This window comes from Phalacrocorax carbo, chromosome 12 (assembly GCF_963921805.1).
Source record: "Phalacrocorax carbo chromosome 12, bPhaCar2.1, whole genome shotgun sequence".
Lineage (NCBI taxonomy): Eukaryota > Metazoa > Chordata > Aves > Suliformes > Phalacrocoracidae > Phalacrocorax > Phalacrocorax carbo.
The window spans coordinates 1,156,006-1,179,010 of record NC_087524.1 but is presented as its reverse complement, the minus strand read 5'-3'; the positions used below and the strand labels follow the sequence as shown (position 1 = coordinate 1,179,010).

The following is a 23,005-nucleotide window of genomic DNA, read 5'->3' as shown; positions in this document are numbered from 1 at the left end:
AGACCTGGCCTCAGCTAAAAGGGAGGGACCAGTGGCTGAACAGCCAGACTCCCAGTGTGGGACCCCCTCCCCACCCCACGGTGGCAACCCCAGTGTATGAGTAGTTTAACGCCCTGTTTGGGCAGGTGATGAAGGTGTGTACTCCCCGCTCTTGCTGGACAGAGGGCTGCAGCTAAAGCAGTCTGTCCCCGAGGCCGTGACAGTGACCCACAGTGTACATGTGGGGGCAGAGCCCTCTGGGGCTGGCAGGGTCCCTCTGGGGCTGGGGGGGCTGCTCGGGGGCAGATGCGGTGCTGGCAAGGTGGCAGGGCAGGAGCCAGGGCAGCCCTGGGGACCACAGGGAGGTTGCTCCTGCGGTAGCTGTCAGAATTTGCAGCTGTGGATCCAAATCCCTGGGCTTTGCTGTGCTGCCGGGTGTGAGCGGGAGCCCAGAGTGCCGCCTCGCCTGCTGCAATCCCACGTGCAGGCTGCCGACCTGACAGGCAGCATGGAATGAAAATGGGCAAAATGCATCTCCCAGGGGGTGAAAGCCCTCTGAAATCCAGCCACCCAGCTGTCCCAGTCCTCCAGGGCCAGCCTTGGCCCCAGGCACAGCTGTGCGGCTCCCCGAGGAGTGCCAGTGGATGGAGGGGATGGGATTGCCCCCCTTGCCACCCCCGTGGGAGGTGCGCGAGGCAGGGTCTGCCGGGACCTGAATCGGGGGCATCGCCTGAAGTGGGATGGAAAGAAGGGCAGGAGAAGCAGCAGCAAAGGCGGGCGGGGGGACACGACACTGCAAACCTCATGATGAAAAGGGCCAGATACCACAGCGAGGGGCAGCACGCCCGGAGCCTCGCTAGAGGGAGAGCTGAGCCCTGGAGCTGCGGCTGCGTGGGAGGACCGGGAGCCCGGAGGGCTGGCAGCCGCCCCGGGGGGGAGGATGCGCCGGGAGTGAAACCTTCTTCCCTGCCAGACCGCGGCTGCTGGCGTGTGCGGGAGCGCCGGGGCCCTGCCAATAAGCTCCGCTGTGTTTCTTTATAAGGTCCCTTTTGTTATTGCAGCAGTCGGTGAGCTGGTGCCCCCCCACACACACCCCCTTCCTGAGGCCAACGCAGGTCTGTCAGCTGGCCTGAGCTCCCAGTTGGCACTGGGCAAACTGGTGAGATGATGCCCTGAGGGCTGTGCCCAGTTTGGGGCCCGGTGGGTGGATTTGGGGTGTGATGCAGGAGTGTGGGGGGGAGAGGGCTGAGGAAGGAGAGCAATGAGGAAAAGATGGAGATAGGGGAAGGGAGGGATGGTGTGGGATGGAAGCGTGGGAGGGGGACAAGGCTGGAGTGCAGGATAAAAGGGGTCTCCCCACAAGCATTGGCACAGCAAGAAATGGGGCACAAGCCAGAGTGGGCAGGATGATTTTGTCCCAAGCATTTTCATGTGGAGCCCTGAAGGACAGCAGGAGCTGGGACGCAGAATGGGGTGGCAATGCTGGGTCTGGGGTGTGTGCTCCACGGCATGGAGGATGGGGGCAGCAGGCAGGGACGCAGGGCTGCCCACAAAGGCACAGGAAGCAGCACATACTCATGGGATGCAGCCCCTCGTGTCAGGCATTAATTCCAGCCCCCAGGTCTGACTCAGAGCCCCTAGGCTGGGCTTTGCCCAAGGGTCAGAGAGACCGAGGTTTCCCTGCATTGACCCCATGGCATCTGTGTCTCTGAAAGTGAAGACAACCCTCCACCCAGCAGGTGAGTAACTGGATTTCAAGGCTCTGAGCTGGCTTCAGAAATTTTTTGGTGGGATTGCAGAGTCAGCCTCTGTCTTCTGCAGCTGCCCCCCACAAGAGGGACTGGGGAGATGGGGTGACGGAGGACAGGCAGGCGTGTCCAGAGAGGACTGGTGCTGCAGGGGAGGCTCTGGAAGTCTGCAGAGAAACAGGACTGCGGAGGGGCACAACTGCCTAAAGTTTGGTCCTACCTGGATCTGGCAGCAGTAACGCTGGCAAGCGCTGCTGTGGCTGGGTGATCTGAGGACCTGGTTGGACTCCAGAGCTGCCAGAAAGCAGGTTCAGCCCTGCCTGTGGTTGGAGGCTTGCCTGGATGACCTTCAAGTGTCCTCCCAGCCCTAACTTCAATTCTGCGAGGAATGAACCAGCCCAGATCTTGGCTGTCATAAATCAAAGTCACTCCACTGAGACCGATGGAGGGAGCTGCGTTTATTTAGCTCAGCCAAAGATCCGGTCTGGTACATTCTTAGCAGCAATATTAGGCAGGCTGGGCTCACTTAGCAGAGGCACTGGGCATCTAGCCATGCATGTGGGACATTGGGCATCGAGGGCAGAGTGCTGCTCTGACCCATGCATGTGTCCCTCGTAGACTCGGACCAGGCTCCCTGCCCGGTCCCTTCATAGTGCAGGATGCAAACCAGCCTCCCGTGGGGAGCAAGTGGCACTTGGATTGTGGTTGGGGGTTTTGAGTTTTCTACAGAAGGTGTCTCACCTGGAAATGTATCAAGCAAAGTATCCTGGACAATGCAGGAGCTAAGGTGAGCACCCCCAGCTGAAAATAATGGCCACCCTGCCCAGCCTGTCCCCAGGGATGTCTCTCCTTCCCCACTCTTGGGGAGCAGGACATTGGTGCAGGGAGGGTCCTGCCATGCAGATACTGTGTAGGAAGGGTCCCACCATGCAGATACATCCCTGCTGGCAGCCAGGAGCTGGAGGTCAGCCCTCCAGGGCAGGCTTTGCTGACCCTAGTGCCTTATTGCTGCCCCATATCCAGGAGAGAAGGCTTGCTCCTGGTTGCTGACAGCCGTGGAAAGAACATGGTGCCAGGTTCACCTGGCACGTGGTGGCAAGGCGGAGAGGACAACAGGGCTCCTGCAGTGACACACTGCATTGCAGCCAAGGAAGGTGCTGCGGTCTCTTCTGTTGGGCTCTGGGCAGTCGGCCAGAGGAGGAATATTGGGGTGAAACAAGGATCTGGCTCCAGGAAAGAACTGTTTGGTCCCCAGAAGGAACATTCAGGTCCTGGAGAAGCATCTGTCCCTGGATAAGGAGTGTCTGTGGTAGGGTGGCCCCGAGCAGGACCGTGGTCCCTCAGCTGCTCTCCGGGGCTGGGAGCAGAACCTGGTCCTCGTGCTGAGCCGGGGTGGGAGGTGGTTGAGGAAGAGCCTCTGTGCCGGGGCGAGCCCTGAGCTGGATCACGTGCCTTCCTCGCAGAGACCCCCGGCAGCACCTCGCTGCTGCTGAGGCAGGCGCTGGGGACCCAGGCTCTCTAGCAAACACCTCGGAGGTGGCAGGGGGACCTCTGCTCCTGGTGACATGGGGGGTGGCAGTGGCCGTCCTAAGTGGGCAGCAGGGAGAGGGCTGAGCTAGCGCTGGGTCTGCTCGGGGATGACTCATTTCAGGCACGCTGAGGATACTCGCACAATACCAAATTTGAACTTATCCTTTAAGTGTGGGCCAGTTCTCGGGTTGAAAATGTATCTAATATCAAATAATATTATCTCTGTTTCTTCAAGCAGAACTGAAATGTCACTTTAGAAAATCCACTAAAAAAACCCACCCTGAGGCATTAGCTCATTGGCAAGAAAATTAGCATCACTTCAGTTGCCTTAGACATGGTCGTGTCTCTTTGCTCTGTTCTCCATTTGCTTGCAAATTGGGCTCTAAGTTTTCTCTCTTTAAGCTGCACGTTCTCCAAGCCAGTTGGGGCTTTGAGTGGTGACAGATGGATGCCATGAATGGGGTGCTCCCAGCCTATCAAGGCTGATGGTCTGTATTTAACAGCATGAGTGGCTTGAGTGTTGGAAGAAAACCTGTTTCAGCATGGATGGATAGTACCTCATCCTGAGAGCAAGGTTATGCGTTGCTGATATAAAACCCCAAATCAGTTGGGGACTTGGTGAGTGCGGGGACAGTAGATCCTGCTGGTAGAGCTGCTTTGAGACCCAGGCTGTGATCCCTGCATGCCCATTGCAAGAAGCAAGGCAAGAATTGCAGCCACAGGTTGAGAGCCTACAGGGAGATACAGGTGTTGAAGGACAAGAGAGGTTTTGTACATGGCCCCATGCCTAGATGCTCAGCACTAGGCAGGAAAGGTGAGGACCACAGATTGGGAAGAGAGGTCATGGGGGGAGACTCAGAACTCTAGGTTTGCCCCCAGAGGCTCCGGGAACTGGCCGTGTGAGGGAGGACAACCTCTCAGGCAGGACAGACAAGGTCCAGAAGGGTATCAGGAGTTTTTAGTGATGGTGGTTGAGAAGAATGAAAAGGCCTTCAGAGGGTGACTGAGCAGCTGCTCGCTCTGGAGGTGCAGCTAGAGCATGGAGAGTGGTGCAGGAGTGGCTTTGAGTTTTGTAGCTCAGCCTATGTCTGTAAAAGTGGCCTTGGAGCTGCTGGACTGGGAAGCGGATGGTGCCCGTGCCCCTGTGACAGCAGACAGGGTTTCAGCAGAAAATACAGCCACCACAACCCATGGCTGGCAGGTGCCAGTTGCTGGGATGAATTCATCCTCTGTGCTGCTGGGAAGCAAAGAGCCTGTGAGCCCTTTCCTTGGCTGAGGGCACAGCAGCTGCAGCCACACAAGGAGCTGAAGTGGGACCATGTGTGCCCAGCACTGGCCCAACAACACCCAGCCTACTCTGCTGTCGGGTGCTCCCTGGGGTGACTTTGGCCCTGCCAGGCAGTGCAGGCACAGCTGGGGGGCAGCAGGGCTCATGCCAGTGGCACCTTTGGGTACAACCATCCTATTCTGGGAGGAAGAGAGGTTTTAGGCAGGTGTGGGGGGGGCGTGCCTGCAGGATGGGGTGTGCTGGTGGTGCGGATGGTGATGCTGGAAGTCTCCTCCCCAGCGCAGCTCCCCGGAGCAGGCAGACTCAGAGCTGGTGCACTCCTAGGGACCTTGTGGCCACTCTCGTGGCTGCTCCTTCCAGGGTGGCATGGGGTGATGGGCAGGCCCCCTGGGGAGGTCTGGGGCCAAATGAGCCCTGGCTTACCCATCCAGGTCTTACCACAATCACTGCCTGGCACTGCCAAGCTCAGCAGTGATGCACTTGGCTTGTACCTCCCTGGGGACTTGCAGGGCATTGGGGAGCCGCTTTCACCAGGGAGGTGTCTGGCCCACAGGTTTGAGCACAGAACAGCTTCCCCCACTGCATGCCCGCTGGGGATGCTGGGAGGAAGGCACCTGAGAGCCCCCCAAGGCACGGGGCGGTCTGTCGGTGCTGCGCAGGGCTCCCCTGGGACAGGCAGTGCTAAGCAGCGAGGCTCGTCCTTCGTGGAAGAAGCAGAGCCTCAAGGAGTTTGGCCTGGGTAATTGGCTCAGGAGAGGAGGCCTCTTAAAACTCAATTAGAGACTTTTAAAAATAAATCAGACTGGAACATTGTGAGGGCTGCCAGAAAATTTGAGTGAGGTCAGAGTTGCTTAACGTTCGTTGTTGATTAGATTCAACCAGTTTTTTGGTTGGGATAACTTCTGTGCTGCTGAGTCAGACTGCTTTGGGGGCTAAGCCAAGAGCGTCTCCTAACGTGGCCATTTAAGGCATGGTGGGCTGAGAGCTAATGGGCAGCCTGAAGAAGACAGTACACCCCACCGTGAGCTGGGAGGCTGGGGAGGGTTTCCTTTGACTTCGCCCTCTCTGCCTCAGTTTTCCCTTCTGTGAAGCGCTTTGAAGTTGGTGGGTGGGAAGAGGCGAGTGAAGGAATTATAGTTGTCTTGTCTTGTGTAGAAACTGTGCTCAACAACAGCACAAGGAGTTTGTCCAGGTTAAAAAATGAGTGTGGAGCTGTAGGACAGCATGTGATGTGCACATGTTGCTGCTCCAAGTCTCTGCTACAGCAGAACTTGGCAGAGCTAGAGCCCACACATGCAGTTTCACAGGCTCAGGGTGGGGGACTTTGGAGCAGTTGTCCTGTCTCTCCATATCCAGTTTGGATGTGGGTTTAGGTGCCTTGCTCCTGTCATCAGTCACTGGAGCTGTCCTGTCACCCCACCTCTCCTCCAGCTGCATCCCCAAACCTTTCCTTAGCTCCCAGACCTGACCTTGGAGTGTCTCCAATCAGTGTTGTTGAACCTGGGTCCCAGCAGTGAGTAGCCGGTTTCCAAAGCGTTTCCCGAGAAGCTGAACAAGGACAGGATCTGTAGGCAGGCTAACGTGGAGTGTCCCTTCCCATTGCAGCGACCACCCCCTGAGCCAGCTCGTTTCAGATTCGGACTCGGAGATGGACAGTGTGGAGCAGCTGGCCCTGGGCAGCACAGACACCCTCTCCAACGGGCACAAGGCTGACCTGGAGGCTGCCAAACGCCTGGCCAAGAGGCTCTACAACCTGGATGGCTTTAAAAAAGCAGATGTGGCCCGTCACTTGGGGAAGAAGTACGTGTGGGTATTCGCAAGGAATGGCCCGTTCTGCAAGGGGCCCACCTGTACCCGTGGTGTATCCACAGCAGTTGCCCTTGCAGGTCACCGAGCTGGCAGGGAATAGCTGGCAGGGACCCCAGAGCCCACTCCCTGTGGCTGAAACACCTGGTACAGGTGTTCCCTCTAAGGGTCTTAAAACCTGAGACATCCAGGTTTTGGTATTTTCCTACCATGACTGCATCTTGGATGCCTCAGTAAGGTGTCGGGGCAGGGGGACAGCTAGCTGACCTCTCGTGGGCCCTTCCAGCTCTAGCTTCTCCAGGTTTCTCCTACATGCCCAGTGTTCCCACTGGATCTGTGGGTGACTCCTCTGAGTTTCATGGGGGTGGGGGGTGCCTCTGTCCCCAGCATGCTTCCCACAGCCCTGGGGAGCCCCCAGCCTCCTGGAATCCCCCCAGCCCTGTGTGCCTTTTGCTGTTCCCATGGTCTGGTTGATCCCACTCTCTCTCCCCCCTTTTCTGTTTCAGCAACGAGTTCAGCAAGATGGTGGCGGGGGAATATCTGAAGTTCTTTGTGTTCACGGGAATGAGCCTGGACCAGGCTCTCAGGTCAGAGCTGAGTGAGTGTACGTGCGTGCATGTGTGGCGGCCACCCAAGTGGGATCCCAGCAGACCATGCCCTCTGCAGCTTTGCACCCACACAGGGATCTGCAGGAGCAAGGAGACCCCACGGTTCCCACCTGGAGAGTCCCTTACCTGTTATCTGGTGGGGGTTGAGTCCCACGGTGGTCTCAGCCACACAACTGCAAAAGAACATTCCTGGTCTCAGCTCACCAGTCAGTGCAGTTGGGTAACAGTCAGGTTCACCTAGGACTGGGTTTCCAGGCCTTAAGCCCAGAGCCTCTTGGTGTCAGCCCAGCCTCCTTCCCAAACGTAATGCCCAGGGCCAGCTGTAGCTCTCTGCACTGTGCCGGCCGAGTGTGATGCCGTGGGATTAGAGGAGAGTCCTGCAGTGGGTTGGGAGGGATGGGCGATGGCAGGGCCTCATCTGACACACAGGGGGGTCTCCAGAGCAGAAAGTACCGCTCCACTGCTGCACAAGGTGGATTGGAGAGGCTGCTGGTGGGCTTCAAGTGTGACCAATGCTGCTGCTGCTGCTGCTTCTTCAGGTCCTTTCTGAAGGAGCTGGCCCTGATGGGAGAGACGCAAGAGCGAGAGCGAGTGCTGGCTCATTTTTCCCAGCGCTATTACGAGTGTAATCCCAATGCCATCTCTTCAGAGGGTAAGAAACTGTGTGTGTCCATGTGTGTGTGTTTCAAGCAAGCGCATATGTTCATCAGTTCGGTGAAGGTGCTCAAACTGAAACCAGAGAGCAGGCTGAGAGCCTGTACTGATGCCTTAGGAGAGAGCCCCAGTCATGGAGCTCTCATCTCCCTCAAATGACAGATGTTTTAGATTTTTTTGAAAAAAACAAAAACAAACCTGCTCCAGTTGGATCATGCATAACTAGGGCTCAACCCATCCTTAATTCTGACCTTGAGCAGATAGCACAAGAGGCGAGAGAAGGCCTTCCTCACCAAATAGACCCCAGCTCTCAGACCCTCGACTCAGGGAATAGCCAGGTGAGAAAACTTGGGTGCCCAGCACTCGGGGCGGCACAGACACCCACTTTGTACTGTTTCACGTCTTTGCGCCTCTCTTGTGTGCATTCACATGCTGGGTCTGCTCTGGGCTGGCTCTGGGGCAGGTGAGGTTTGGGCTGCCTGGCTAGCAGAGGGCTGTGCCGGTCCCACCTTGCCGTGCTAGGAGCTCTGCAGGATTATCTGCAGCATCGCTGCCTGGCTGAAGGGGCTGCAGGCTTGGAAGGGAGTTTGTATGCTCAGGTTTGGGACCAGCTTTAATTCAGTGGCCTCCCACCTACTTGCCCATGTGCTGCCAGCATCACGCTGACTGCTGTGTGCCCCGCGTGCCTGGGGTGGAAGAGCAGGCTCGGGGCTGTCTTGGGGGGCTTAGACCCCCTGTGCCCTGATTGAGACGCTGAGGGGCTGGAGCACCAGCTGCAGGGCCAAGCCAAGGGCCCTAATTCCTGTCCTGTGCTTGTGCTGCAGACGGTGCCCACACCCTCACCTGCGCCCTGATGCTGCTAAACACAGATCTGCATGGACACGTAAGTCCCCACTGCCATCAGCCCCATCTGTCCCTGCACTGTCTCTCCCCACTGCCCTGAACCGCAGGTGTGGGACCCTGGACTTGCGAAGGCTGGTCACCCTTAATGTGTCTGGGGAGGAGAGAGGGGAGAAAGGATGAGTGGGAGAGGGAGCTGGTGGAGGAGAGAGTGGGGCTTTGGAGGAGATGTGCTGAGCTGGAAGATGTGGAGGTGGGATGAGGACAGAAGGGGAAAGTGGACCGGGAGAGAGGGTGGGAATGATACTCCAAAACTAGCTGCCATGGGAGCAGGTAGCACCCAACTTAGAACAAAGGAGGCTATTTAAGACTCCTAGAGCCTAGGCAAAGCCAGCAGCTTCCCCACACCTTCAAGCAGCCCCCTGAGACTTGGCTCATCCCTCACCCCATGGCAAAGATGGGTGAGGGTCTGTTCCTGGGCTGTGGGACCTGCTTCTGCTAGCACCGCCCCCCTGGCCTGGAGGTAACCCCCCATGTTTCGCTCCCCCAGAACATTGGGAAGAGAATGTCCTGCTCCGACTTCATTGGCAACTTGGAGGGGCTCAACGGAGGCACTGACTTCCCCAAGGAGCTGCTCAAGGTAAATTTGGTTGCTCTCCCTGGCCAGCAAGCAGCAGGAGCAAAAGCAAGAGCATTGGGTGGGGTCACATGGATGACCATGGGATGCTGAGAATGTGTCTATCCTCATGCAGGAATGGTGGCAGTGCCTCGGCCCGCAGCTTTCCTCCTGCCTTGCTGAGGGGAACACGGGCTGCCCCATTCCCCCAGGAGGACACCAGAGCTCCGGCTGCGGTCCTGATGCTCTAACTGCTCTTGCTCTGCCTGCATCACAGGCAAGGGAGCATGTGCAGGGCCACCTTACTAGGGTTGGTTTGCCCAGCTGCAGCCAGAGGTTTCCTGGCATTGACCCCATGGTACTCAGCCCTTCCTGGCTCTCTGGAGCACTGGAGCCCAAAGCTGTGGCCAGGCCCTGGGACTGGAGCTATCTCTGGTGGCAGAGGGAACGTTTCTGGTGATATGGGCAAGGCATGGTGATGGGGAGGGTGGGCTGGTGATTAAAGTCCCAGAGCTGGGAATTCACTGCACTGGTGTGACCAGGGGGGCTCCTGCCTTCTCCCTGCCTGACCCAGTTCCCAGCAGGGCTTGGCCAGGGAGGACAGCATTCAGCGAGGACCTCCAACCTCAGGCCGCTGCACTTCTCCGGCATCGCCTGTTCCTGGGGAGATTTTCTGAGCTGCTCTCTCCCCATCTCAGGCCCTGGGATTAGGATTAGCTCCCATGGGACCTGCTGGGCAGAAACTGTTGCTGTTGGTGAAGCACTACAGTTGGCAAATACTTGCAATGTGGAAGATGGGTTCCCGCAGGGTTCCGGAGCCACAACGAGGGGGAGATGGTTGATGAAAACAGGCAATGGAGGGTGAAAAGCTGAGCTCCCTTTTCAGCCTCTGCGGGCCTATTCCTGGCTGTGTCGCTCACCCCATCATTAAGGGGTTACCAGCAGCTCTCAATAGGTCTGTCCTCCCTCTCAACCCACGCTTTGCCAGTAAAAGGAGTTACTCAGGAAAAATTCTCCTCTAATTTTAAACCCAGATCCAGAAAAGACTTTACGCACCCGAAATGGAATAGAAACATCCAAAATTAAGACCCTGAACCCCTGCCCTTTAGTGCTGCTGAGCCCTGGAGCATCTGAGCTCCGCAGGCTCCTTGGTGTGTCCCCTTTGCAGCCCCCAGCACCCCACAGTTAGGTACCCCCACTTCAGGCACTGCCACATCCCTGTTAAACTTCACCCCCAAAAGCACTGGCAGTTTAAACATGCAAGATGAAGTTATCCCATCAGATCCCAGCCAGTGGGGAAATAGGGTAGCAGGCGCCACGAAGCTACAGGCTTTCTCTCATGGGTAGGGGCCGAGACTTCTGCTGGGTGTGAGGCAGCGCGGGGAGGCTGCAGCGCTGCAGCACAGCCCTGCACAGCTCTGCCCGCAGCCCAGCAGCAGGGAGGCTGCTCTGCTAAAAATGGCCTGTTCCCTCTGCAGCTGCTGTGCTTCCCACCGCCGCTTTTCAGCCGCCTCTGTACAGGAGCCGTGCTGGGGAGGGGGAGCAAAAGGCAGCGCAAGGAACCATGTGTGGGGCAAGCTGGAGCTCCTCGCCTGAAGCACCGCTCCACTTCAGGGAGCCCCTGCCCATGCAGGGAGTGGGGTCCCGGGACGGCTGAGATAGGGAAAGCGCTGTCACCCTGTGCTGGGGAGAGGCAAGGAAAGGCTCCCGAAGGGCTGTGCTTCTCCTGGGCAGCCTTTGCCAGGCTGAGCTGGAGAAGACACCCTCTCCTTTCTGCCCACTACTTTCGGCTGCTTGGTGCTTATATCCCCGCAAAGGGTCAGGGGGCAGAGAAATGGGGAAAGCGTCTCCCGCTGCCCTCCCTGCGGCAGCCTGTGCTAGTCCTGTGACCCTGGGTAGGATGCTGCCTCCTCGGCAGACCTGGCTGGTGGGTCATACCTGGGGACTGAGGCTTCTGTGCAAGTGTGCTGCGTGGCTGGTTGGCTTATTTTAGCCCTCCGGGAGCACATGTGTTTCCTAAGGGCAGCAGGGGAGGGGAAGGGCTGGCAGGCTTCAGAGGAGCTCTGGGCTAGGTCTTGGGCAGCTCCAGCAGTGAAGAAGAAGGATCCTGGGGACTCTTCCAAGCCTGCCTGAGGAGATAGCGCGGGCTGCTGCCCCGCAGGCTTCAGAGCTGGAGGGCTTGATGTGGCCCCCCACCCACAGCACTCACAGGGACAGCAGGGCAGGACCTCGGTGGGTGCAGGAGGCACAAGGCCACCATCCCCTGTGGCTCTGGGGACTGCATCAGGAATAGACCTGCAGTGAGCCTAGGTGCTCGCCTTGTCTTGGGCTGTGGGGAGTCCCAAGACAAATGCAGCACGATGGCTGAGAGCAGGTGGCAGCCTGAGTCAGACAAGAACTTTATCTGCTACTAGATACTACATGTAAACAATCCCAGTTTTATGCAGAAGAAATGAAAACACTTCAAAGCTTGTGCTTTCACAGCTGAGCACCACGTCCCCCTCACTGGCAGTGCCTCGCCGTGCCCTGCCATGCTCATGCTGCTGGGGCTAAGGCAGCGATGCCTTACTGGCCCGCAGCTGCTGCTGCTGGAAGCCCTTCCCTCTGCTCTGAAGGCTCCCCTGGAGAATCGTACTCTGCAGGCAGGGCTGCCCTGCTCTCTGACTCAGCTGTCCTCCCCACTGGGACAGGGAGCCATGCCAGGAATATAAGAACCCATATAATGCCATGCCTGAGGATGCCCAAGCCTGCCAAATTGGACCCAAGCTCCTGTGGCCAAATGAAGGCAGCTGCCCACCCCGCAAGGAAGGAGGTGAAGTGGGACGTCCTGGAGCTGGTGGTATTTTGGTTAGCCCTTGAGCTGTTGCTCTTCTCTTGTCAGTGTGATTTTAGCCCAGGCCCCCTGGGATTTCACTCACTGTTGATGGTTGTCTGTTACATTTCAGATGTGGATTTGACCTTTACATGATTGATCACTTTGCAGAGCCTTAGCTCTGCCCCCATCTTTCTTACTCTTTTAGCTTAACCTTGTGCTTTGCTGGCTGGTAGCAACACAATAGGGCCAAATCAGCGCACATTTCTCCCTGGTGCTGCTTAGCGATTGCAGGTGTGAGCCAAATCTGTGCTGCCTTCCAGCCTAGGAGCGGGAGCACTTCACAGATGTTAATGAATTAAGCCTGGTAATGCAGTTGGATCCCTGGGGGAGGAAGGTAGGATGGTCCCCACCTTCCACTTTGGAGGCACAACAGCAGGGTTCAGATGCTCAGAGTGCTGGGTGAGTGATTAGAAATGTGGGAAGAAAGCCCTGGCTCCCACCTCTGAGCTATAATCTCAGGAACACTTGCTCAGTCTAATCCCTGGGTTTGGTGGGTTTTGGGGGGTTTTTTTTGGCCTGTTTAGCCTGGGAGCGATATGCTGCCCCTGTCTCCCCCAGGCCTCGGGTAGCCCAGTATGTCTGATGGCCTGGGCATCCTTGTGCTCTCCTCACCTGTTTTGCCCAGCAATCACTAGGCCAATCAGTCAGGACAGAGTGGAAAATTTCCCCTTCTCTGCTAGCCGCATCACCTACTCGGTCAAGCCTAACTAAATTACACATCGATCCTCGTGCCTTCTGCAAGGATGCCCAGCCCTTTGCTGCTTCACGGGAAGAGCTCTCTGGAGCATCTACATCCTGCCCTTACCCAGCTGGGTGGCTCTAGCTACTGATTTTTCAGGCCTGACCTCAAAGGAACGGGCAGGCAGGTTAAGTGTGGGGCGGGCACTGAAAGTGGAAGGTCTGAGATCCCCTGCCAGCTCAGCCCTTTGGAGGTCCCTGGTGCAGGCTGGGCTGCAGCAGCAGCCCTGAAGCCTGCCCAGCTGCGGGGGTGCCGCCTGCCCGGTGGAGCCCGGGGGAATGGGGTGAGGCGTCCCCACCCCACCGCTGCCCCCCCAGCCCCATGAGCGTCCAGCCACCTGCTCCCGCCCTCCCCTGTGGGGCGGAGAGGCGCCAGGGGGGGCCCGCGGGGGCAGCACCGGGGGCAGCACCGGGGGCGATGTCCCACTGCCCGGCCCGGCCCGGCCCGGCGCCGCGGGTCGCCATTGGCTGCGGCGGGCGGGGCGGGGCCCCGCCTCCCTCGGGCAGCCGCCGCCGAGCCCTGCCCGGCCCGGCCCGGCTTCAACAGGCGGCGGCGGCGGCGGCGGCGGAGCGGGCCGCGGCGGGCAGGGGCAGGGGCAGGCAGGGCCGCCGGGACCCCGCCGCCCCCCGCCCCCACCCCTCCCCCCAGGATGATCGGCGTCAACAGCATCAACAGCAGCGCGGGGCGCATGCGGTCCCGCTCCATGTGCTCGGTGCGCTACGGGCGCAACTACCGCGGCGTGGAGACCTTCTGCTACGGCTGGCCCCAGCGCTCCCGCACCCTCAAGCCGGTGCTCTACACCGACCTGGTAGTCAGTCGCCTCCAGAGCCGCCGCAAGAAGAAGCCGGTAAGCGGCGGGCTCCGGGGAGGGCGGGGGGATGCGCAGCGCCCTGCTCTCCGGCGGGGACGCGGACGGACGGACGGACGGGCACACGCTCGGACAGCCGCCGGCCCGCCCGCTGCGAGTGCCCCAGCCCTGGCATGGGTGTAGCGAGCGGCCAGCCCCAGCTCCCTGCCCGCCGCCTAGGGACGTGGGTCCCCACCGGCCCCCTCCGCCCGGGGGTCCCCGTCTCCAACCCCGCCACCCACCGCCATCCCACCCCGAGCGCGGCGGGACCCGGGTGACATTGCGCCGCTTACGATGGCTTGACAGCAACGCTTGCTCGAAAACACAGCTGCGAGAAGAATCCAGGACAGAGCCGTACCGCTGGGACCAGCCCTCCGGCTTAGCTGAAGTGACGAGCTCTGCGGGCTCTCCGCCAAGGGCTGCGCCGAGCCGTGCCAGCCCGGCCCGGGCAGACGGGCACCGGGCTGGGGTGGCGGGGAGACCCGCGAGGCACCGCGGAGGGGCAGCTCCGCAGCCCCGGCCCCCAGCGGAGCGGAGCTGGGGAGGAAGGAGTGGCTGCCTGGAGAGAAAAGGGCTTTTTGCTGCCAAGGGCTTGCTCGCTGCGAGCTGGCATCCGTTTTGGAGGTGTTACGCTGGTGGGCATCGATCCTAGGTGGGGAGAAGCTAACAGGCTGTCTCTGAGCGCATCATACCTCGGTTGGGTGCCTGCCTCTGGCGTAGCAGTGAGAGAAGAGTCCTCACCCGCCCCTGTGCTGCAGGCAGGCTGGGGCGCAGCAGGCGAGGGTACCCCAGAGGCGCCTGGGCTGCCTCTGTGGTCAAAACCAGCCCCGTGGGGCTATCAGGGCTGTGACAGGCGGCGATGCCGTCATAGTGCAGTACGGTCTGGGGGCAGCATTAATATGTGACGCACTCGGATAGAAGCATGCAGTTGGAAGGGAGATGCTTGAGCGCTGCTTCCCGCACTGTGGGGCTGCGCTGGGAGGGATAGAGGGGTCTGCCATCTGGGGGGTGGGTGGCAGGCTGGGCAAGGAATGTTTTAAAAGATGTTGGTGCAGCTTTTGATGTTGCTGAGTCAAAAGCGTGGGGCAGGGATGGGTAGCTGTCCTCCGCTGCCTGCTATTGCTGCCTGCAGCAGGGCAAAAGGTGACGCACAGGACACTGTCCCTGTGGCAGCCCACCCAACGGGGAAAAAGTCTGTCCCCAAGTCACTCTGCTCTGTGTGTGTAGGAGCCCCTCTGCGGGGAGGGGAGTGGGGGACACGGGGTATGCGTGCCAGCTGATGAGTTGTTCTTGTGCATGGGTTGTGCGTGCTGGGCAGGCAGCGGCGGGTGGAGGGGGGGGACGTGGAGGTGAATAAGGGACCCAACACAGGTACGGTTCCCACTGATATATGTCCCTGATCTGACAGTGCTCTTTGTATCCACACTTTGTGGATGGGTGTAGGGAAAGATATTTTGCGAAGGAAAAGTTGGGAAAAGCCAGCAATTGAGCTCTTGTATTGAAATGCTGCCAGGCACAGAGAGAGGGAGAATGACTGCAGGCAGGGTGCTTGGTGGCTGTAAAGTCTGTCTTGCAGAATGTCATACAAGCTGTAGCTGGTCACAGGGCTGACTGGAGGAAGGGGAGCCCTGACCTGCGCTTCTTGCAGTGCTGAGAGCTGAGCTCTATATTGCTTAGCACAGGAACCAGCAGACTGGAAAGGGGATGTGTCCATAAGAGTTATGATCCATAAAAGAGGCACCCCAGAAAGGGTTAAAACCCTCTGCTGGATGCCCAAATTCCTGCCTTAACCCTCCTCTGTTACTTGAGTGCTGGGCTACAGCCCTTAGTACAGTCCAGTCTGTGCCAAAGCTGTGTCCGGGCCAGCTTGCTGCCCAGCTCCCCAGATGAGCACTGGATCTCCCCTCTGGTCTGCTCTTAGCTGGGGAGCTGAAGGGAGATGTCTTCTTCCTACCCTGCTTGTGTAGGACCATCCCCAGCAGGGCTGGTGCTAAGGCTGGGCTGGAGCATCGAAGTCACCAGCTTCTTGCCCAGTGCAGCTGGAGCAGGACTTGGGGACGTCCTCTCAGCCTCTTTTTGGGAGGGAGGGCACCAAAGAAAGACGTTGGTTCAGTTAGAAATCCCCTGGGACAGTATATTCCTAGGTCTGTTTGGCATTGTGCATGTCTAGGGCAGAGCTGGCCAGCCCTGCGTGCTGCAGCAGTGAGCTCATAACCCAGCGATGACAAAAAACCCCCCAACCACACTTGGGGCTGGCTGCGGTGGCATGGGGCCAGCGCCCCGCTTGCTTTTGGGCAGTGCTTGCAAGTTCGGATCTGCCAAGAGGTGCCGTTCTTTCGGCCTAGGGGGAATGAATCCACAGAACAAAGACAGCCTGGCGAGAGGGACCCGCTGAGCGATGAAACTGGCGTCTCTGGTCTCTGATGATGTGGTTGTGAGTTAGGCTTCAGGAGCCTGCACCACCTGTGCTTCCCCAGCAGAAACAGTCTGTGCACCAAAGAGCCTGGAGCTTAGTGGACTGGTGGGTGGTGGGACTACCACGGGGCTGCCACCGGACCAGAAACGCAGGATGGGCTTTGTGGCTGGAGTGCATCGTCTCAGCTAGGACTTAGGCTGAGTCCACCAGCTTTGTTCCCAAGATTGGTGTCAGCTGGGGGTGGCGTTTAGCCAAGCAGAGTCTTGGCAGGATTTAAGTGCAGACATAAAGATTTGCATTGCCCTCTTAATCCCCCCAGCCCTCGTGTTTGCCTTCCACCATCCCCCTGCTCCCCGTCTGAGGTGGGGGTACTTGGCAGCTCCTGCCCACGGCAGGCTTGTGGGATGCTGTTGGGGCTTGTAGCAGGGTGACTGGAGCCCTTTGAAGCCACAAGGCAGTTCAGCCTTTGAAGTGTGTTGTGACAGTCCCAGAGCCCAGGTTTTTGTAGCGTGGTGCTCTGCTGGGCTGTTCTCCAGCACTGTGCCAGCCGGAATTACTCCCCAAGCATCTTCTGACATCAGCTCGTTCACTCGGCATTTAGCAGCAATCCTCCCGCAAGCCGTGTGTGGGGCTGGGGGCCTGGGGGCTGTGGCCCCCTGCAGTGCAGCACCTCGCTCTGTCCTCCAAAATCTCCGCTCAGTTGGCTCATGTCTCCCTCCCTTAGGGGCAGGTTCTGCACCCCCTCTGTACTGTCACTGAGCCGGGTGGAAGCCAAGCCACGCGTCCTGTCCTACCTGCTCTTTCCAAGGAGCTTTTCTGCAGTTTTCAGTCCCCACTTCTCTGTGCCAGTTTTCCAGTCTCTTTTATGTGTCTGTTGGTTCTCAGCATCTCTATGCTGTATCCCTGGCAGTGAGTAAGATCCCTTCCCTTCTGTTTTCCGTGGCAATTCCTTATCATTCACATTGCTCTGAGATGCCTGCTTCTCCCCCTGCTCTGCTCCCAGGTTGTGCTCTGCAGGAATTTGGGTTGGTTTTTCTCCCAGGCTCTTCTTTAGGTTTCTTTGCAACCCATGCTCCTCTGGCCACATCGCTGCCAGCCCTCCGGCAGGTACCCCCTGCTCACACCTCAGCATCCTGCCCCTTCAGTGCCGGGGCTGCACAAATGGGGCTGGGGTCTCATCTCTTCTTGGGCACTGAGGCCTTACCCCCTCCGTGAGCCTCCTGTCTTCCCAGGAGACAAGTGAACCCAGCCTCCTGCCTGCAGATTGGGGTGATCCCTTTCATCCTCCCAGAAACAAGCTGATGCTGCACCAGTGTCTCCCTGACAGGGAAGTGCAGGAGGAGCTGGGTCCCCGCTCCGTCCTGGCTGCTGTGCCTCTCGGGGAAGTGATGGATGTCCCTTCCCCAGGCACCACTGGGGCCTGTGTGCTGGCCAGCTTTCCCGGGCCCCTTCACGCCTCCAGTTGTCCTTTCTCAGCCACCAGCAAGTTCTCTCAGCAGCAGTCTCTGGCCCGGTGATGGATGTTGACAGCTGCCTAAGCAGCCTGTGTGAGACTTGGTTATTTTCCTCCAAGGATGATGCCTTCCAGATCTTGCTCTGAAGCCCTCTGTGAGCCCTGTGTTGAAGCCCTCTCTGGAGCCTCCTTGGCTGCAGACCTGTGCCGAGCGCTTCTGGCTTGCACCCAGCTCAGGCCAGACAAACACCTGGGAGCAGGGCCCTGGAGCACCCTCCTGCAGGCTTGTTCCTGTGCTGAGCTGCAAGGAGCGGGTCCTGCCTTGCTCAACTTGGTGGTGTTTGGGCTTGCAGGGAGGGCAGGGTGCTCAGCGGGTGCTGGGGAGGGCGTAGGGACAGGCCACAGCCACCCCAAGCAGCAGCAGCCCAGCAGCAGACCCATCCTGCCTCGACCAGCCACAGGGTCCTTTGAGGTCTTCACGAATGACAGTGTGCTGGTGTCTCTGCAAGTCCAGGGCCGGTGTCCTGCTGAAGTCTCTCCTGAAATTTAAGTGTGCTCCTGGGCAGCATCCCACGGGAGCATCGCATGGCTGTGGGGCACTGGGCGCTGCCACGAGCCTGCCTCTGCCAGCCCAGGACGGGCAGTCAATGGCAGGGGGGTTGCTGGCTGTGGTGTGTTGTGGCATGGAGCTGCTGGAGGCACTGGGGCACGCTGAAGTCCTGCTGAGCAGGGTGCAGGCATGCACCATCTAAGTCCAGCCAGAAGTCTTGCTCTCCTGGGGCCTGGGCCTCCCGAAGGCCATCCCTTCATCCAGCCTGGGACACCTTGCAGCGGGGAGAAGTGGATCTCCTGAGGGACTGGAAATGTTTGGTGCGCTTCACTGTCGTACTGCTAACGCTGTGCCAGTCGTGGGCAGGCAGAAAGGGAGGGGAGAGGGAAGACAGCCAGGGCCGTGCCCCAGCACTGTGCCCAGGGTGTGCATGGGTTTGCAGGTCCTGTGGTACCCAGGAGAAGGTACCTGTAGCTGTGAAACAAGGCCAGTCAGCTGGCCAGGCCAGGCCATGGTGCTGCCTTAACCTCCAGTGCCCCTGAGCTGGCCCGGTGTGCCCCCTCTGCCCCAGAGCAGCTCCCCTGACCTGGCACCACTCCCCTGCTGATCCCCTCCTCGTCTCTCTGCAGGCACTGTACGGCTCCATCAAGAATGAGAAGCTACAGTGGGCCATGTGAGTATGCCTCCTAGGGGATGCTGCCGCCCGGTGCTGGGTGGGCAGTGGGGCCATCCTGCTGGCGCTGGGGGCCTTCCTTGCCTCTGCTGCCCTCCCTGCCAGAGCATCGCCCTGCCCTAGAGACCCCATCAGCTGCGATGCTGCATGGCTGTGAGGATGTGGAATGGGATGGGATGGGGGTGCCTGGGTTGCTGTGGTGGCAGCACACCCCTGGCTGCCCTCAGCACTCTGACGAGGACCCCTTCCCCGGCACGCCAGGGGAAGGCTGCCCGAGGCCAGCTCCCCGCCGCTTCGGTGTTGCTTCGTGCCTTGGCAGCCATGCCTGTGGTGGGAGCGGGCAGGCTCTAGGGGTGCTGTGGCTGCGCCGGGGCCCTGCAGGGTGCCTGCACCCTCGCCCACAGCTGCCATCTCCAGCAGCAGGAGCGGCAGCACCCGCGCTGCGGGGATTAATCAGCCCGGCGGTACCGCCAGCGCTGAGCCAATGCGCTCAGGCTGCTGCCATGGAGACGCCGGCAGATGCTGAGGGGTTTAATTAGCAGTGAGCAGGTCTGAGGGAGGGGGGAGGCAGCAGCTCTGGGCTCCCACATCTTCCTGCTGGGCGGGGTGGGAGCGGCACTGATGCAGCCTGCCCGCAGTGCGATGGGCCGTGACCCAGAGCCCCAGTGCTGCCCAAGACCTACCCTCCATGGGTTGCCTGCACCCCTTTGCTGATGGCCTTGAGCCCCATAGCCTGGCTGCTGCCCTGAAGGAGTGGGGACCACAGCCTGGGTCTCTTTTTGAGGGGGTTTCCCTCTAGACCTTTCCTCCTGCCAGCTCCTGCTTGCGAGCCTGTACACCACAGGCGAGGGGGACTGTGGTGGTGCCAAGCCCCAGGGCACTGCTCCTCCACAGCCCCTGTCTTGTCTTGTCAGCTTGGCCATTACCAGCCCCAGCCCTGTCCAAAACTGCTCCTGGCTCCCCGGGGCAGGCAGGACCCCCCACCCTGAGCCAGCAGCAGACACCCCCATGCCTTGTCTTTCAAGGGGCCAGGTGGCACCTCAGCTGCCAGCCTAGAGGAGCAGGGGTGTAGAGGCATGACTGGGTTTGGGATGCTCTCCAGTGGTGATGGGAGACTGTGCAGCCTGGTCTGCCTTTCATGGCCTCCCTTTGAGAAGCCAGGCCTAAAAGTAGCACCAGCTTGGTGTTTGCTTTCCTCAGCAAGGTAACAAACCATTTCCCCATCCAAATCTGTGCCTGGCAGAGATGAGGAGGAGCTGAGAAAGTCCCTCTCAGAGCTGGCAGACCCCAACCCTAAGTCCATCAAGCGCATCAGCAGCTGCAGTAACCCCTTTCTGGACTTCTCCCAGGACTCCAGCATCACCACCTACAAGCATGGACTGTTAGTGCGCAAGATCCACGCTGATCCTGACTGCAAGAAAAGTAGGTGCCTTGGGAGCCCATGGGAGGGACTCTGGGCGAGGGGGCACTGGCAAGCTCCAGAAACCCTAACAGGGAGTGGGAGAGGAGGTGCTACATGACATCAGACTGTAGCATCAGCCCCCTGTGCCCTCTCTGTCCAGCTCTGCCAGGCATAATCCAGCCCCCAGGCTGGGGAGCTTGAAAGCCTTTCCCAGCCCGCCTGCCCCCACCATCAGGACTGAGCAGAGGCTGAGATGGCGGCAGGCAGTGCAGCCCTTGCCCATGACGCCGGGAAGAGGGCAGGCAGGGAATTGGGGTGGGCTCCCTGGGGGATGCACCCTTGCCACAGGATGGCAGGAACAAAGAAAGGTGTCCTGTGGTGCAACAACCACCACACAGCGAGCGGGTTGCTGCTGGTTGGGCACTGCCATGCATGTTCACCGTTTCCACCATGAAATCCCCTCTAATCCCCTGGCCATCTAATGCCTTGATCTGATTAGATGCAGCTGCCCTCCAAAGCCAGCATTACCTGGCGGGCAGCGCCGCCTCGTCCCCGTCCCCGAGCAGGGAGGCAGTGGTGAAGCCGAGCGCGGGCGGCGAGGGGGGGAGCGCGGCGGCGCCGGCCCCTGGAGGCAGCAGGCAGCCCCCCCGCCAGCAGCACCATCTGCCAGCCACGCGGCCGGCACAGGCTCAGGTGCATGGGAACGGTCCTGGCGTGCCGCCTGTCCCCAGGGTGGGTGACGTGCGCCGTGGCAGGGCTGGCTGGAGGAGGGTGGGGGTGGGGGTGGGGGGCGTGCGCCTTTCCCCAGCTCAGCGCTGAGGCTGATGTCTTGGCTGCTCTCTTCTCCCTGGCAGCGCCCCGAGGGAAGCGCGGCTGGAAGCCCTTCCATGCTATCCTGAAGGGGATGATTCTCTACCTGCAGAAGGTAGGCAGCAGCAGGGCCGCCTGCGTCCACGCCAGGGAGAGGGATCGTCCCCAGCCGAGGCGGGGAGGGCATGGCAGTCCCAACAGCATTGAGAGGAGGGCTCCAGCACATGGCGTTGCAAAGCCTGGCCTAAGCAGACTCAGGACTACGCCTGCTTGAGCCGTTGCTAGGGCACCCGGTGGCATCCCTGTTCCCAGGGTGCTCGGGCTCAGCCTGGGCAGTGAAAGCGGCTGCCGTCCAAGGGCCGTGCGTGCGAGGGCTTGGCTGGGCAGAGAGGAGGCACCGGCGCCTTTGCCCTGGGTGGGGTTTGAGCCGCAAATCCAGTCTCCTGCAGGCACGAGCGCTGCTCGGCCTCGGGCAGCGGGAACAGTCACTGTGCAGTTGCCAAGCCCGTGCACCTGGGTGGTGCAGCCTCTCCCCATGGGTATCGCACAAGCTGGAGGCAGAGCCTGCACCAGCCTGGTGGAGGGGAATGTCCAAGCCCCACCGCTGCAAGCGCACGCCTACAGTCCCCATGGCCTCGTACAGCTGATTCATGGTGGGGTGCATCCCTAAGTTGGCTCTGAAACACCCTGTGATTCACAGGAGGAGTATAAGCCAGGGAAAGCACTGGTGGAAGAGGAGCTGAAGAACGCTATTAGCATCCACCATTCGCTTGCCACGCGAGCATCTGACTACAGCAAGCGACCCAATGTCTTCTACCTCAGGACAGCTGACTGGAGGGTCTTCCTCTTCCAAGCACAGTGAGTCCCCCCAGGATCACCGGCTGGGCCCACACTGGGGCATGGGCTGGTCTGACTGGGGCAGAGGGTGCGATGGGACTTAGGGCCACATTGCGCTCTCCTGTCCTGGCTCTTTCTGGAAGGAAAGGGACCCAGAGCCAGTGCTGTGCTTTGCCCAGCTCCTCTTCTTCCCACCCCGATGGGCTTGCAATGGCCTGAGTCGCTGCAGGCAGAGCCCCGGGTGCTGTGGCTGGCCAGGGCCAGGCCAGGGGGGCCCAGATCTCGTCTGCAGGGCAGTTCCCTCTGTCTGTGACATGGATAGTGCCACTCAGAGCCCATCTGTGGTTTGGCCTGTCTCCCCAGGAACCCTGAACAGATGCACTCGTGGATCACGCGCATCAATGTGGTGGCAGCCATGTTCTCTGCACCCCCTTTCCCCGCGGCCATCGGCTCCCAGAAGAAGTTCAGCCGCCCGCTGCTACCCAGCTCCTGCACCAGGCTGTCCCAGGTGGGCCATGGTGTGGGGGCAGCCGGGAGCATGGGACAGACCCCCAGGGTCTCCTGGAGGGACTGTCCCCATGTGTCCAGCTGCCTCCCAGTGGGGTACAGGGCCGAGGGAGCGTGGCTGGGGAGACACGGAGCAAGGAGGCGCTGAGATCGGGGGGTGGGCAGCAAGGCCTGGCTCCTGGCAGCAGGGACGGGAGACAGGAGGTGGAGTCAGACTATGGAGGAGACCGTGGTCCCATACCACGGCTTGCAGGGTCCTGCCAGGGCCAGGACCTTGAAAGGCGACCGGCCAGGGGGATTAGCTGGTGCTCATGTTTGCCAGGACAGTTATTCATAGAGTAGAAAGGATTAAAAAAACCCACCAGCCTAGTTGTACAGGGGATTAAATTCTTCTGCTTCAAAACTGCAGGCAGCCCCCCCATGAAGCAGGAGCAGATTGATTCCCAAGGGCCTGTGCTTTTGTCTGCCATTTGAAAAAGAAAAAACCAAACAAAAACAACCCCCAAACAAAAACGCCCACCAAACCCCAGACCAGAAGCTGAGATCCTGGCCAGACCTGGGCCGGGGGGTGGGGGGAACCAAACCCTGTTCTGGCCCCAGCTGGCTCACACTGCCGGGGGGCAGAGCAGAGGGCAGAGCGGGACACTGACGTGGTGCTACCCTTTCTCAGGAGGAGCAGGTAAAAAGCCACGAGACCAAGTTCAAGACAATGTCAGCAGAGCTGCTGGAGCATCGCTCCTCGCTGCCTGAGAAGAAGGTGAAGGGCAAGGAGTATGAGGAGCTGAAGCAGAAGGAAGAGTACCTGGAGTTTGAGGTGAGCTGGGAGA

General features: G+C 59.8%; 1 protein-coding gene across 1 annotated transcript in view; it reads left to right on the top strand.

Moving 5' to 3' along the window:
* PSD (pleckstrin and Sec7 domain containing) overlaps positions 1–23,005 on the top strand; it is a 36,361-nt gene that overhangs the window by 11,423 nt on the left and 1,933 nt on the right. The window contains exons 5-15 of the mRNA XM_064463663.1: positions 6,151–6,345; positions 6,858–6,938; positions 7,499–7,611; positions 8,438–8,496; positions 9,004–9,093; positions 18,579–18,622; positions 19,866–20,044; positions 20,879–20,949; positions 21,535–21,692; positions 22,035–22,179; positions 22,849–22,992. Coding sequence (XP_064319733.1) covers positions 6,151–6,345; positions 6,858–6,938; positions 7,499–7,611; positions 8,438–8,496; positions 9,004–9,093; positions 18,579–18,622; positions 19,866–20,044; positions 20,879–20,949; positions 21,535–21,692; positions 22,035–22,179; positions 22,849–22,992 — 1,279 coding nt within the window. The remainder of the gene's footprint in view (positions 1–6,150; positions 6,346–6,857; positions 6,939–7,498; positions 7,612–8,437; positions 8,497–9,003; positions 9,094–18,578; positions 18,623–19,865; positions 20,045–20,878; positions 20,950–21,534; positions 21,693–22,034; positions 22,180–22,848; positions 22,993–23,005) is intronic.